General features: G+C 38.2%; 1 protein-coding gene across 3 annotated transcripts in view; it reads left to right on the forward strand.

The window, feature by feature from the left end:
* AP2B1 (adaptor related protein complex 2 subunit beta 1) overlaps window positions 1-15,997 on the forward strand; it is a 106,886-nt gene that overhangs the window by 61,440 nt on the left and 29,449 nt on the right. For 2 of the 3 annotated variants that reach the window (XM_079797831.1, XM_079797832.1), the window contains exons 15-18: window positions 3,391-3,432; window positions 4,255-4,401; window positions 6,002-6,147; window positions 11,566-11,695. In XM_079797831.1, the coding sequence (XP_079653957.1) occupies window positions 3,391-3,432; window positions 4,255-4,401; window positions 6,002-6,147; window positions 11,566-11,695 (465 nt within the window). The remainder of the gene's footprint in view (window positions 1-3,390; window positions 3,433-4,254; window positions 4,402-6,001; window positions 6,148-11,565; window positions 11,696-15,997) is intronic. The other variant, XM_079797833.1, reaches the window with a different exon arrangement.

Genomic DNA, 15,997 nt, shown 5'->3' on the forward strand with positions numbered 1-15,997 from the left:
GGTCTTTTTTTCAAGGGCTTTTCTTGAATTCAGCATATTTTATAAAACTGCTCTTTCTCTTTCAGTGTGGTGTGTGTTTTTTTTGCCAATGAGTGCCAACCAAGTCCTTCTAAAGAATTCCATTTGCCCTAGCCGGTTTGGCTCGGTGGGTAGAGTATCAGCCTATGGACTGAAGGGTCCCAGGTTCGATTCCGGTCAAGGGCATGTACCTTGGTTGCAGGCACATCCCCAGTAGGAGGTGTGCAGGAGGCAGCTGATTGATATTTCTCTCTCATCGATGTTTCTAACTCTATTCCTCTCTGTAAAAAAATCAATAAAATACATTAAAAAGAATTCCACTTCTTTCAAGCTCGGATGGTAAACCTGACCAGAAGGGAGGACAATGGTGGGAGGGAGAAGGAATCACAAAACCAGATCAAAGTATCAGGACAAATGAGACATTTTGCATTCTCCCTGTCCATAGGAAGGGTTTTTCTTTCTACTCAAGTTCTAACTTCCTTTTTATTTAAGAGTTAGCTTCAAAGTCATCTCTGAACAGATGAATCGAGTTCAAATAATAGTTAATTCTCTAAGGCAGTGGTCGGCAAACTCATTAGTCAACAGAGTCAAATATCAACAGTACAACGATTGAAATTTCTTTTGAGAGCCAAATTTTTTAAACTTAAACTTCTTCCAAATAGACTTGCCCAGGCTGTGGTATTTTGTGGAAGAGCCATACTCAAGGGGACAAAGAGCCGCATGTGGCTCGCGAGCCGCAGTTTGCCGACCACTGCTCTAAGGCAATGTTTTTCAACCTTGTCTGTGCATAAGAATCACTAGGGAAGCTTTTCAAAATTCTGATGCCCAGGCTGTACCCAGAACAATTAAACCATCTCTGGGGTGAGACTCAGGCATGACATCACTATTTTTTAAATTTCTGTCCCCCCCACACACACACACACACACAAAACACGCACGTTCCATTGTGTATCTAAAGCTAAAAACCATAGTTAATGAAACACAATTGAAGTAATTATTAGTACTCAGAACACTTGAATTTTAGTCTAAGAAATTCCAGGTTTTTATGAATAAAAACTAAAAACATCTTGTAATCAGCCTACCTTTGCAGACTTATTTTCTACAACTTTCCTTCCCCCGCTACTTCCCCCCATAGCTATCCTGTGCTCCGGTTTAATTGAACCATACTCCTCCTTGATCTTGCTTTTATTCGTGTATGTGTTTTTCAGACTTTGTTCATTCCATTCAGGAAATAACCCCCCATTTTTGCTTTTTATAATCCCACACTACCACCTCTTTGAAGCTTCTTTTTATTATCTTCAGCTAGAAGGAGGCTCTCTCTTCAGAACTTCTCTTTTTCACTCTTAATATTCTGTTTTTGATTTATTTCTCCTGCCAGTGGGCAAAGTCTGGGTTTTCTTCATCTGTGTATTCCCTTCATTGCCTGATATCTTTACATTTCCAGTAGTGCCTGTATCCCAGTAAACATTACATCAGTATTTGCTTAAATAAAAGGAATTTCATGCTTTTTTGATGTCATGCTGCAGATGTGTGAGAAAGTAGATGTATCTTTTTTTTCCTTTCATACTTTTATAGTTATTCAAATTGTTATTTATGATGACCTTTTTACTTACTTATGCATGTGATTTTTGTTCCATGTCTAACCAGATTCTGGAGAGGTTTGGAGTACTCTGTAGCTTAGAGCAGAAATTTCTTATTAATGCCGGTTAGAAGCACCTGCCGGGGTTATTTTCTGTCATGGTAGAAACAAGACTTTGTCAGAAGTCTTACTATTTTTCAGTAGAGATTATATTTTAGAGTTTGGTCACCCTGTTTGTCTGTTCATTGAGAAGATAAATCTTTCCCAAATCCTGAAGACCAATGAAAAAAATTTTTTTTTAAATTTTCATTCCAGGATATTTTTTCTATTGATTTTTAGAGAGAGTGAAAGGGAGGGAGGAGAGGGAAGGAGAGAGAGATCAACAGACAGACATCAACTGGTTTCCTTCTGCAAGAGCCCCAGCGAGGGTCAGGGATCTAACCTGCAACCAAGGTACATGCCCTTGACCGGGAACCTGCAACCCTTGAGTCCATGGGCTGATGCTCTAACCACTGAGCAAAACTGACCAGGGCTGCAGTTTTGTTTATTAGCACAATCCAGTACCAAGATTTCTAAGTTTCTACACTGAATTACAGACAATAAAGGGAACATTGTTTTGTAAAGCAGACACAAGCCTTTGGTGGTTCAAAGAGGAATTTTAGATGCACAGTGAGAACTAAGGAGGAAGCAAATGTGGAACTATAGCAAAAAAGGGTGTTGTGTTGTTTTTTTTTACTTTTTAAACAGCATCATTAATTGTGTATATATGTGTGTTCTATTTTTCTTCATGCCAGCTATACTCAGCTTCAGTTCTTCTTCAATGCTTTTGTTGTGGAAGACTGACTTCAGGGTGAATTATATAAGAACCCTGCAGGGGCAGGAAGGGCCGAGACTGAGACCATGCGGAATTATTTTCCTGCCACCTAGCTAATTAAATTAGGCTAATTCTCCAATAGTCAGCATCATTTTACGTGATCTCCAAATAAATCACAGTATTTCTCAGTAGTATTGACTGTGAGAGAGATTTGCATTCCCACTTCCTCACCAACTAGGATATCTTCCTATCCCAGCTGTTTTCTTTCTTAGGAAAGTTCTAAACTCTAAAAACCACTCTTGTTCCCCCTGTAATTTTTGCAGCTTAAAATTGCAACTCAATACTGGTTTGGTTCTCCCTTCTACGAGGGGCAGCAAAGAAAAAATAAAATATTTTCAAAATATTGCTGCTTGGCCCTGGCTGCTTTGGCAGATAGAGTGTCATCCTGTGGACTAAAGGGTCCCAGGTTCAATTCCAATCAAGGACAAATGCCCGGGTTTCGTGCTTGATCCCCAGTAGGGGGCTTGCAGGAGGCAGCCGATCAATGATAATCTCTCATCATTGATGTTTCTGTCTCTCTCTCCCTCTCCCTTCCTCTCTGAAATCAATTAAAATATATTTTTAAAAAATATTACTGCTTGAAGGTAGAGCTTTTTTAAATATGCAGATTTTTAAATTTCAGTTTGCGTTTGTGCCTATGTACCCCTTTGGAAAGATTGGGTCTGAAACATCCCTAAGATGTCCCAGCTCCATCTTCTTTCCAAATTTTCTCAAAACTCCTACACACCATCACTGTCATTACTTGGTTCCCCTAGGACATATTTCTCTGCAGTCTAGAAATTCTTTCAGCTTTGGGACACAACTGAAGAGCATGTATTCCAGAAACTTGGTAGAGCAATTTACAGATTCTGTATGGGCATCTAGTACTTAGTTAAATGAACTCTACCTCTCTCTTCTCTCTCTCCTTTCTCTCTTTCAGCTTGGCAGTGACCTTGGCGGGGGCATTGGAGGAAGTCCGGCAGTAAGTGCCATCCATTTTTTTTTTTACCATGGGATGCGCTGCCCCGTTTGATGCCTTTCCTATGCACACATTCTCAGACCAGCCACCACTATCTAGCACTATACACCAAAACTTTTATAGCAATATATGAAGAATAGAGAGTAGCATAGGGATACTTGGAAACTTTGGGGTCATACATCACATGTGGTATAGGGGCATCTTTAGGGATTGGTGCTCTGGTGTTTACACAGATCTTTGTTTTCCTGACATTAGAGAGCTAAATGGACCCTCCCATCTCGACTGGCTAATACCTTTATTCTCTGGTGTCATCTTAAAATACTTGACAGAGTCAGTTGGGCTCAGAGTGAGACTCTCCTTGTAAGTTAGTTTGGGGGATGGCAATATCCTCCCACAGGAGAGTTTCCTACTAGATATTTATGCCTAAAAGGGGAAATAAGATTTGCCTGGACCCAGGTGGGAATGGATCTGCTGTCTAAGTTGGATGCTTCTCCTTCTTTCTGTAGAAACAAACTTTTCTTCTATAGGGTACTTATAGGCCTTTTGCACAGAATCATGGAAGCTAAAATTGGAAACAAATAAAATATCTTGATCACTGTGTTTCTAATCGTACTGATTACTTTCTCTTGATAGAACCTCTAAAGAGTGTTTATCTTATCAATGATGATTAAAAGGACAAAGAATATACTGACTCAACTCCTAATAATATTGTGATTATGGTGTGTTCTTATTGATTTATCAGTATTGCTAAAATATGCAGAAACATTGTAAGGGCTATTAATCTGTTCTTCCTGATCCACTCCTCTCCCCTTTTTTTCTCTGCAGGTGGGACAGTCCTTCATTCCATCATCAGTGCCTGCAACCTTTGCTCCTTCACCTACTCCTGCTGTGGTCAGCAGTGGTCTGAATGATCTATTTGAACTCTCTACAGGGATAGGCATGGTACATGGTGGATATGTGGCTCCTAAGGCTGTAAGTAAAGCAACACTTTCATCAACACTAATCTACACTAATAAAAGAGAAAGATGCAAATTGACCATACCTTCAAGACACCCACCAGCCATTCAGGAGTGAATATGCAAATTAACCCAACAAAGATGGTGGGTTAATTTGCATACACAGGCACCCAGTGGCAGGGGGGGATGCTTGCATCGTCACCATGGCGACGACACAGGCGTCCGCACAGCCCCAGCTGCTCCAGGCCTCTGGGCAGCATGGGAAGGCGGAAAGGTGGCTCCAGGCAGGAGTGGAAAGGTGGCTCCGGCCAGAGCGAAGGCAGTGCCAGCAGCCAGGGGAAGGAAGGCCCATTCTTGCACAAATCTTCATGCATTGGGCCATACACACACACACATACACACACACACACACACACACACACACACACACACACACACATACATATACATATACATATACATATACATATATATATATATATATTTGATTTCAGAGAAGAAGGGAGAGGGAAAGATAGAAACATCAATGATGAGAGAATCATTGATCGGCTGCCTCCTGCACACCCTCTACTGGGGAATAAGCCCACAAACCAGGCATGTGCCCTGACTGGGAATCGAACTGTGACCTCCTACTGGTTCATAGGTTGGTGCTCAACTACTGAGCCACACCGGCAAGGCAAAGCAACCCTTTCTTAATGGACATGACCTGAATTACTTAGTTTCTATCATTTGTGTTACTTCCACTGATAATAAATTCAAGGTTTGGGCCCTTGTTTTGCACGGTTTAAGAAAAAGATGAAAGATGTCCTTAAACTTAGCAATAGGAAGTACTGTAACCATTTTTATAATTAGAGTTAAAATTGGCATTACTAAGTATTTGAGTTTTGTTCTCATGCTTAGAAATATTGTCTAGTGTGTTGACACTGAAGTCAATCTAGTATAAATTTGATATATAATACCACAGGGGGAAAATATAGAGAAGTAATATTTTTATTTCTCATTCCTTACATTCCCCCTTTCCATTGATACTACATATCGATTCTAGAGTGCCTGTTCAAATTTGGTATACCTTTATAGAGTTCTGATTTAGGTTTTTGTCATTGATGTTCTTTTAGTCTCAGCTTTACTGATGTCCTGCTCACATAGAAATTCAAAAAGGGAAACTACCTTTACTGTAGTTTGGGGGCCAGGGGTGGGTAATGAATGAATTCTATAAAGAAAATAGGTATTCAAATTATTTAAGCAACATTTGAGTTCTTAGTATTTACTGGAAACTATAGCAAGAATTAACCTTTTGCACTCGGATGTCGAGTGTGACTCGACAGTTAGCATCGGTAGCAGGAATCGAGAAAAAAGCGAGTGCAAAGGGTTAAAAGTATACATTAGACATAGTCCTTGCCCTTAAGGAGATTATTGATAATGATAAAAAAGCCTTCAAAGATTATAAACAAGCATTTTCAATAGTAGATTCAATGTCTTCCCTTTTAAGCCTTTCACCAAAGCTACTAACAAAATCACCATAATTCTCTAAGGAAGTGAAATTTCATCTTTATTTTTTAAAAATAGCATCGAGATAAATCTTACCTAGTTTCATTGAGCTCTGTACTGTGTTTCAGGTCTGGCTGCCTGCAGTAAAGGCCAAAGGCTTGGAGATTTCTGGAACGTTTACTCATCGTCAGGGGCACATCTATATGGAAATGAATTTCACCAACAAAGCTCTGCAGCATATGACAGACTTTGCAATCCAGTTTAACAAGAATAGGTAAGAAATAAGTGTCCTCAGCTAGATTCATGTATACCTTGTGCCAATGAGAGAATGCTCCATTAACGATGGGGGAAAATTCTCATGTTGAAAAATGCTAGATGTAGAGGGAATGCTGGCCGTTGCGCATCTATTCGGTTGTCAGCTTCAACTCGGAAGGCCCTAAGGAATTTTGCTGGAAAACTCATCCCTGTAGGAAGAGGAAACCAGACCTTCATGCCTTCTTAAAGGATTCTAGGACTAGAATGTTTTTACTAAAACAGTCTATTTAAAAAAATATTTTTAATTGAAGTCCATTTACTCATTCAACAAATAATTGTTTAGCATCTGTGTGCCAGACATTTCGAGGTACTAAAACTAGAGTAGTGAACCAAATGTGTGTCCAAAGCTCACATTTCGGTGGGGATAAATGGACTTGGGTTGATGTAAAAAATATAGAAGACAGTCAGTGTACCTGGTTAGTTGAGTAATTAAATATAGGCTGACAGTCTGCTTTTAGCATGAATTCTCTGCTTTAATAGGAGAACATGAAGACATAAAATGTTGATTTCCTACAGTTCTGAGACATCACTGATTTTTATTCATTGTGATTCAGAAAACTGGCTGTTAGACTTTGATGGCAGATCTGTTTATTCATAAATACAAGATATTCAAACTGGACCCCTAAAATAAATTTAATAAAATTTGTCAGTAACAACTTACATTAGTTACTATCTTATCATTTGGCACTAACTGGATTTGAAAGTTTGGCACATTAGAAATCACTTAAGTATCTAGAAAATCTGTGTGTGTTTTCTGTCAAGACCAGTTATATTTCCAGTCACTTTTAAGGGAGCTGGCCATGTTCAAGGCCAAAACTGTTGGGAAAATATATTGTAATAAAGGCAATCTGCATTGTCTACCTTCACACTTTTAGTCCTATTTGTCTTTGCTTTTGCTTTTTTAAGTAGTATGATGCTTAGAAAAGTTTTTATTTTGGGTTCTGATAGTTATACTTTTTCCTTCATAAAATACTCGTAGTCCCTGCTTTCTATAGATAGTCTATTAATTTCCTACTGTAACCTATATCTTCTCCCCCATTACTTAATGTCATTAGTACTGTCTTTGAATTTACTTTTATACTCTTAAGTATGCTTAAATTTCTATACTTGATTTGTTATCTTTGACCTTCAGTTATGACAGATGAGGCCAACTTGCTCTCTTTCCATTCCCTTGCTCCCTCTTTCACTCATTATGTAAATTGTATCATTTCTAAATTTTATCCTTTCACCTTTGATTTTTGTCTTGAATTTGTGCTTATTTCCAGACAAAGAAAAGCCAATTACACTATATCTCTTGTGACCTTTTTTTTTTTTTTTTATGAGGCAAGTTATATTCCTAATTTCTACTATTACTGTTTCTTGTAGAGTGATTTAGAAGCAGTATATGGTACAGAGAAAAGAGCTATTTGGTTTTGGTCTAGTTGTTTTTATTTTTTTACTGATTTTAGAGAGAGGAAGGGAGAGTAGAACAGAGAGAGAAGCATCCATCCACCTGTTGGCTGCCTCCTGCATGCCCCCCCCCCCCCCCCAACTGGAGATCAAGTCCGCAACCCAGGCATGCGCCCTGACCGGGAAACGAACCAGTGACCATAATTTTGGTTCATAGGTTGATACTCAACCACTGAGCCACAATAGCTGGGCTAAAATTTTTTACATATTCTGGATACAAAGTCTTTTGCCAGATACATGTCTTAAATTTTTAAAAATGTTATGGCTTACGCTGTTTGTGTTCTAGCTAGAAATTTTTGTTAGACCCATAATTACCAATCTCTTTTAATAGACATTTATATAGATTTAACTCCTATATTTACTTTTATAATTAATTTAGAGGTAATTTTTATATATAGTATAAAGTAAGTCAAAGTAAATTTTTTCCCCATAATACGTCTTGAAATCAGATAGTATAAACCAGTGGTCGGCAAACTACGGCTCGCGAGCCACACGCGGCTCTTTGGCCCCTTGAGTTTTTAGCAAAGGCCAGCTTAGGAGGACCCTAATTAAGTTAGTAACAATGTACCTACCTATATAGTTTAAGTTTAAAAAATTTGGCTCTCAAAAGAAATTTCAATCGTTGTATTGTTGATATTTGGCTCTGTTGACTAATGAGTTTGCCGACCACTGGTATAAACTATTCAACCTTATTCTTTTTTGAAAATGGTTTTGGCTATTTTAGGTCCTTTGCTGGGATTTTGATTCAGTACAGTGACTGTGTAGATAAATTTGGAGGAGAATTGATATCAGACAATATTGAGTGTTCTAACCCATCAACATGTTATATATCTCCGTTTATCTAGGTTGTCTTTAATTTCTCTCTGCATTGTTTCATAATTTCACATACAGATCTTATTGCTAGTATATAGAAATATAATTGATTTTTCTATATTGAGCTTGTATTTTGCAACTATGTTAAATACACTTATTAGTTCTAGTAGCCCTTTTGTGGATTCCTTAAGATCTTCTACATAGCCTTGGCTGGTTTGGCTCAGTGGATAGAGCATCAGCCTGTGGACTGAAGGGTCCCAGGTTCAGTTCCAGTCAAGGGCACATGACCGGGTTGTGGACTTGATCCGGATCAATTAATGATTCTCCCTCATCATTGATGTTTCTCTCTCTCTCTCCCTCTCTGAAATCAATAAAAATATATTAAAAAAAAAAGATTTTCTACATAGATAAGTCATGTTATCTGTGAATAGAGACAGCTTTATTTTTTTCCTTTTCCATCTTATGCCTTTTCTTTTTTTCTTCTCTTCTTTTTTTCCTGACTATACTATCTGGGATCGCCAGTAAATGTTGAGTTGGTATGGGTAAGAAGGGACACTTTGTCATGTTCTAATTCTATGGGGAAAGCATTCAGTCTTTCACCAGTAAGCACATTGTTAGCTGTAGGTTTTGCATGGAGGTTGAGGGAGTTCCCTTCTCTTCCAAGTTTGCTTACTTTTATTGAGTATTGAATTTTGTCAGGTGCTTCTTCATTTAGTGAGATAATCATGTGAAGTTTTTTTAGTCTATTATATGACGGATTACATTGATTTTTCAAATGTTATACCAATCTTGTATTCCTGGGATAAATCCTATTTTGCTGGGATATGTTATCTTTTTTATGAATTGCTGGATTTGATTTGCTAAAATTTTGTTGAGTATTTTTTGTATCTGTGTTCATGATGTAGTTTAGTTCATTTCTAACATGATTTATTCTTTTTCCTGAATTTTATTGGTTCTCCTTCACCTTCTATTGTCTGGCCGTCTCTTTCCCAGGTGCTTCCTTTGCTGTTGTGTGTTCTTAGGTAGCTTCAGTTGCTTCATTAAGTGTTCTTTTCCCCTTAACTTCATGTATAATTGTCTCATAATTCCACTTATTTCTGTGGCAAATTATTTTCAAGTATGTTTTGCTTGTCAGTAAGGAAGTTGTACTGCTGTTTTTCCAGTTTTTAAGGATAGTGTCTTTGAATAGGTGCTGTGTTTATACCATTTTGATACTCATATTTGAATGAGTTGGAATTTGCAGGACTAGCTATTAGCCAGCGTTGTGGTAGAAAAGGAATATAAGCCCAGGGTAGTGTTTTAGGGTTTGCTGCCCAAGAACTCTCCTCCCTTTACTGTGGCGTAGCCACAACTCCTTTGCCTCTCAGAACCTGACTTGATTCAAGAAGACTTTTTATTTCTGTCCTAAGCTTTGTAGATTCTTTTACTGGTCTCTGCCTCCAAGGAACATAGCACTGTCTTCAGAGTATTTGTTTCCCCTTTGAAAGGTGGTGCTATATATATATTGATTATTAATTACAGAGAGGAAGGGAGAGGGAGAGGGAGAGAGAGAGAAAAAACATCAGTGATGAGAGAGAATCATCAATTGGCTGACTCCTGCAAGTTCCCTATTGGGGATCTAGCCCACAACCCTGGCATGCGCCCTTGACCTGAATCCAACCTCACATCCTTCAGTCCACAAGCTGACGCTCTAGCCACTGAGCCAAACAGGCTAGAACGAAAGGTGGTGCTTTTTTAGCTCTGTCATCACCACCACCACCCCAAGTCTCCCTGGGGACTTTCTACTTTCTTTCTTCACTTCATCTCTGTGTTGTTCCCTGTTTAAACTTAGTCCTACTCACAGCACTTCACACTAGGAATGGGGTTCTTTTCTGAGAATGGATATTTACAGTCAGTCTCTGAGGCCCCAGGACTCCCTGGGCCTCCCTGCTGCACCTCCAGAGCTTCTCTCACCAGTTATGCTGATCTCATGTGCTGAGGCCACACTTAAATATAGTTTGGAGTTTGCAGAAGGGGAAGTTGTAGATTTGTAGGGAATTTCCCTCTCCTTTGTTTCCTTTGTATCATTTCCAAAAGGAGCAATTGGAAGATTTAGAACTAAGCTGCTGCCGTGTTTCTATGCCAATATTGACTACTGATAGAGTTTGTTGATCACAAGAGCAAGATCAAAAAAGCAAAATGTTTCTCATCGATGTTTCTATCTCTCTATCCCTCTCCCTTTCTCTCTCTAAAATCGATAACAAAGAAAGAAAGAAAGAAATTTTACTATTTCATAGTAAGACAATAAAAAAAGGGAGGAAAGATTTGAGCAGATACCTCCCCAAAGAAGATATAAGAATGAACAAGCTTATGTAAAAATATTCATATAATTAGTCATTCTGGGAAATGCAAATTAAAACATAATATTGCTATACCGTATATCTATAAACATGGCTAAAATTGGTAAGGATCTGGAACAGCTGGAATTCTCCCACTTACCATGTGACCCAGCAATACTGATGGGTACTGTACTCATTGTCTGCCTTAGTCTTAGAAAGTGTCAGATTTGGAACTACAACTTATCCTAGTCATTTGGAATGTTTAAGCCAATCAAATTTTTTGCTATATGTAGACTGTCTCTTTTCTAATGATTTTGTCCTAAGTGAACAAAAAAGAAAGAAAATGAGAATTACCAGTAAATTCTCTGGACTGATCAGTTAGGTTATCAAGCTAGTGAAATAATATAAACTTATTGTACTTTATAGGGGGTTATTTTTCAGTCTTTTCTCTCTCAAGGATTATCTAAGGAAAGATGTATTTTAAAAAAGATATTAACAATCTGTCTCTCATGATGTGATAAACATAAGAAACTTTCAGAATCAGAGCACTAGCAAACCAATTCTGTCCGTATGACTGTTTATCCTTACTCAAATTCATTTAATAGAAAACAGGAGTTATATTGTAACCAGTGTTATAGTAAATTAGACTTGATCATCTTGCATCTTACTATTCCTTCATTGAATATTATAAAAAAAATATGTTCCTTCAGTAGGAGTAAAAAGCCATTGAAACCCAATGATGCAGCTAAATCCTGCCTCCTGATTAACTTCTAGAATTTCTTCATCCTCTCTCCTAGCTTTGGCGTCATCCCTAGCACTCCTCTGGCCATCCATACACCATTGATGCCAAATCAGAGCATTGATGTCTCCCTGCCTCTCAACACCTTGGGTCCAGTCATGAAGATGGAACCTCTGAATAACCTACAGGTTCGAGTTTTACTTCACTCAGGGTACAAGTTGATACCTTGCCAATTTTATTTTAGTGTGTGTGTGTGTGTGTGTGTGTGTGTGTGTGTGTGTGTATAATTTATATTAGATTTGGTCATGGTATCAGATTTGTAATAACTCTGTGAGGAACTGTTTTATTTTTTAAAAGTCATGCATTGACATGGAAAGTTACTCTTTTACTCAAACATTTAGAAACTTTTAAAGATGGTTTTTACAAACCTTTTGTTCTTAAAACTTACATAGCAAATTTGAGTGTCATTTATATAAAAACTAGAGGCCTGGTGCACGAAATTCCTGCATGAATGGTGTTCCTAGGCCTGGCTGGCAATCAGGGCTGATTGGGGCCATCTCGCCCAGTTGGGGGAAGTTGGCTGGCCACAGGGAGGAACCAGAGGAGGTTGGCTGGCTGTGGGAGGTTGACTGTGGGAGTGCACTGACCACTAGTGGGCAGCTCCTGCGTTGAACGTCTGCACCCTGTGGTCAGTGCGGATCATAGCCACCAGTCAGTTGTTCCATTCGGTCAGTTGTTCCGTTCGTTCAGTTGTAAAGGTCGCTTAGGCTTTTAGATAGATGATTGATTGATAGATGATAGATAGATAGATAGATAGATAGATAGATAGATAGATAGATAGATAGATTGATTGATTTTGCCCTAGCTAGTTTGGCTCAGTGGATAGAGCGCCAGCCTGTGGACTCAAAGGTCCTGGGTTTGATACCTATCAAGGGCACATGCCCGGGTTTCAGGCTCGATCCCCAGTAGGAGGCATGCCAGAGGCAGCCAATCAATGATTCTCTTGCATCATTGATATTGCTCTCTCTCTCCCTCTCCCTTCCTCTCTAAAGTCAATAAAAATATATTGTAAAAAAAGATTTCAATAGAGAATCGTGTGGAGGTTATTGTTGAATACACAACCATGTATAGTTAGCTATCTGGATTTAGATATCCGTTGTTAACACATATCTATGGTAAGTGTAGCAGAATCTTAGAGGAGTTCAGAACTTGATCAGGTCTACAAGAGCCTCTTAATCTTGAAAACATTGTAGTTTTTAGAATGTTTAAGTCCTTGTTTAGAGTTTTATTCCATTTTCATCTATTTTGTATTTCTCTTTGAAATATAAGCTTTCTGGGGTTCAAACAATGTGAAGGCAGAGTAGTAAGCTTATGAGCTGAAACTGTAGCAGCCCTGAATGGGTATTAATACAGATAAAAGCCCTGGAAGTTGGGGTTGTTTTCTGTTGTTATTGTTGTTATGTTGTTACAGCACAACTTATTTCAAATGGACAAAACATTACTATCATTTACAGTATCTTAAGATAAATTGCCTTTGAATGGGAGCTTCCTTTCCAGTACTTTGAGATGTACAAGATGTATCTAGAAAATTTACTCCTATGGAAACGGAAGACTGTTTAAATTGAATGGGTGGAGGGAATGACATCTGGTATTTCTTTTTGATTAATTGCTTTCCTTCAGGTGGCTGAGGGACTATCATATTTTCTTTAGACATCATTAGACACCAAAGCTACTGCAGGGCAACTTTTATGCTATATGAACTCTGCCATTTTGCTAGCATTCAAATGGCTCTTGGGTCCACCACCCACTAGAACTGTTAACTCCATTCATATTAATTTTTGTTATCTTATAAAGGGAGGTGGTGCTTCTTGATATTTAGGTCCATATTCTATTTTAAGGCTGTATGTTTTGTTTTTATAAATTATATGAGCTGCCCTAGCCAGTTTTGCTCAGTGGATAGAGTGTCAGCCCATAAACTGAAGAGTTGCAGGCTCAATTCCAGCTCCAGTTGGGGTGTGTGTGTGAGGCAACTAATCGATATGTTCCTCTCACATCAGTGTTTCTCTCTGTCTCTCCCTTTAAGTCTCTCTGAAAAAAATCAATGAAAAATGTCCTCAGGTGAGGATTAACAAACAAAAAAATTTGTCTCAGCCCATGGTGGCTGCCATCTTGCATTACTAACATTCAGAGGCCAGCCCAAAAAGATGCCTTGTGAAGGATAATCTGAAGACACAGCAAAGAGGATTGGTATTCCCATCCTACCAAGAACTTGAAATGATAGAATAGTCTGAGTTAGACTATAAAATTGGTTTAAAATGATTAAAGAAAAATACCAACCTTCCACTTTCCAGTCAAGATAGGTGGGATTCGCCGAAACCGGTTTGGCTCAGTGGATAGAGCGTCGGCCTGCGGACTCAAGGGTCCCGGGTTCGATTCCGGTCAAGGGCATGTACCTTGGTTGCGGGCACATCCCCAGTGGGGGGTGTGCAGGAGGCAGCTGATCGATGTTTCTCTCTCATCGATGTTTCTAACTCTCTATCCCTCTCCCTTCCTCTCTGTAAAAAATCAATAAAATATATTAAAAAAAAAAAAAAAAGATAGGTGGGATTCCATTGCTTACTCTTCTGGAAATACCAGTGTGAAATACTAGTACTGGTGGTGAGGCATCAACAGTAAAATTACTTGAAGTTAAAACTAATGTTTCTCAGTAGTTTAAATAGCAACAAAACAAGCTTGTTTGCCCGTTCATTAACTACCTTGTTGCTGCAGTCGTTGACTGCCTCTTCTTCAGCAAAGGGTATAATGATTTAGAATGAAGGTGGGTGAGTCACATTATAACTTGGCTCAGACTAGAAGAATAGAACAAGGATTACTGTGCAGATGGAATTGGCTATTACTATGATGAAAGTAAAGTGTTTAAGGGGCTTTTCCAGCACAGAATCCCCGAAGTAAGTAACTAACCCAAATCTACATCTGCTTTCTTTTTATTGAGATCTAACCTTCTGTTGGCCCAGAGAGCCTCTAGCCTAATATTGAGGACAGTCAGCATGACTGCAAAATGCTTTACTTTAGAAATAAGAAATGGAATCTGGGTCACAGAAACGAGGGCAAATTTTCTGCTCTTAAAAAAGAATAAATGAATGTCAGTTTACTTTCCTATTTGCATTTTCATTTCAGATTCAATGAAATGAACTTCCCAAGTAGAAAACTTCATAATAGACTTTGAATCTTAGTCCAAACCCCTACCTCAAAAGTTTTCATTTTTACAAACCTGCCTTTATAAAAAGCTAACTTAAACATGTTCGATCTAAGTGGAATGTAATAAAGCATCTCACCTTCTCTAGGAAATATAATTCCATCTGTAGTCAACTGCTGATCATGTTTTTCTCGTGGATCCTCCTCTTTCAGGGAATGTCATAATTATGGCTATTTTCTCCTTAATTGGGATTTCCCAGTGGAGAAAATAAGCAAAAAACTTGAAAAGAGAGAAACTTTTTCCCACTATAAGCAGCTCTATTTAATGTCTGCTGATGGAAGTTGCAACTAATGGTTAGCTTAAGGTAGGTGGGTAACTTTAGATTTCACTTCCATTCTCCCCTTGTCCCAGTATGAACAAAAAGAATCAAATCTTAGACCCAGATAAAGCCAAATCAAGATTGATTGGCATTTAAACATTATATTTCCATAATGTTTAAATTTAAGAGCTCATGTAGGAAAAGTTATGGTAGTACTTTTTTAGTACTCCAGACTATAAAATCGTGGTGGGGGAGAGGGAATATCTGGGGGTTGAGGAAACAATATTTTGAATGCAGTGTGTGTTTTAGCTATTTTGGCTAATTTAATATCTGTATATAGGACAAGTAACTCAAACCCAGCTTCCAGAACTTTAATGTGACATTTAGTAAAAAAACACTTTTCTTTAAAATGCTCATCAGACTACTTGTTGGCTTATAATCTGTTTGAAACACTATTGAAAAGTTAAAAAGACACTGTTTCCTCTTAAAATATAAAATAGATTATACTTTAGAGACACAGATTTAAATACCTAATAGAGATTGGAACCTATCAGCTTTTTTCTACTTTACTGATGTTGGTTGTTTAAAAAAAAATAAAAAAGCCTTGTGAATCCAAGTTACAGGGAGAGAACTGGTGGTTGTCAGAGGGGAGACGGGGTTGGGACACGGGGTGAAAGAGGTGAAGGGACTAACAAGCACAAATTTGTAGCTATAAAATAGTCACGAGGAAATAAGTAAAGAATGGAGAATACAATTAGTTGTGATAACTATGTATAGGTGTCAGTTGAGGTACTGGAAATATGGAGGGGGACACTATGTAAAGTAGATGATTGCCTAAAACCAGTATATTTAAAAAAAAAAGTATTGGTCCTTTTCTGTATATAGTTTTTGTTATCTTTCTGTCTGTCTACCTATCATCTTTAAACCCCACATAAGTGTTGTATAATAAGGGGATAAATATTAGGGAAAAGAAAT

This window comes from Cnephaeus nilssonii (genome assembly GCF_951640355.1).
Source record: "Cnephaeus nilssonii genome assembly, chromosome: 19".
NCBI classification, from domain to species: domain Eukaryota; kingdom Metazoa; phylum Chordata; class Mammalia; order Chiroptera; family Vespertilionidae; genus Cnephaeus; species Cnephaeus nilssonii.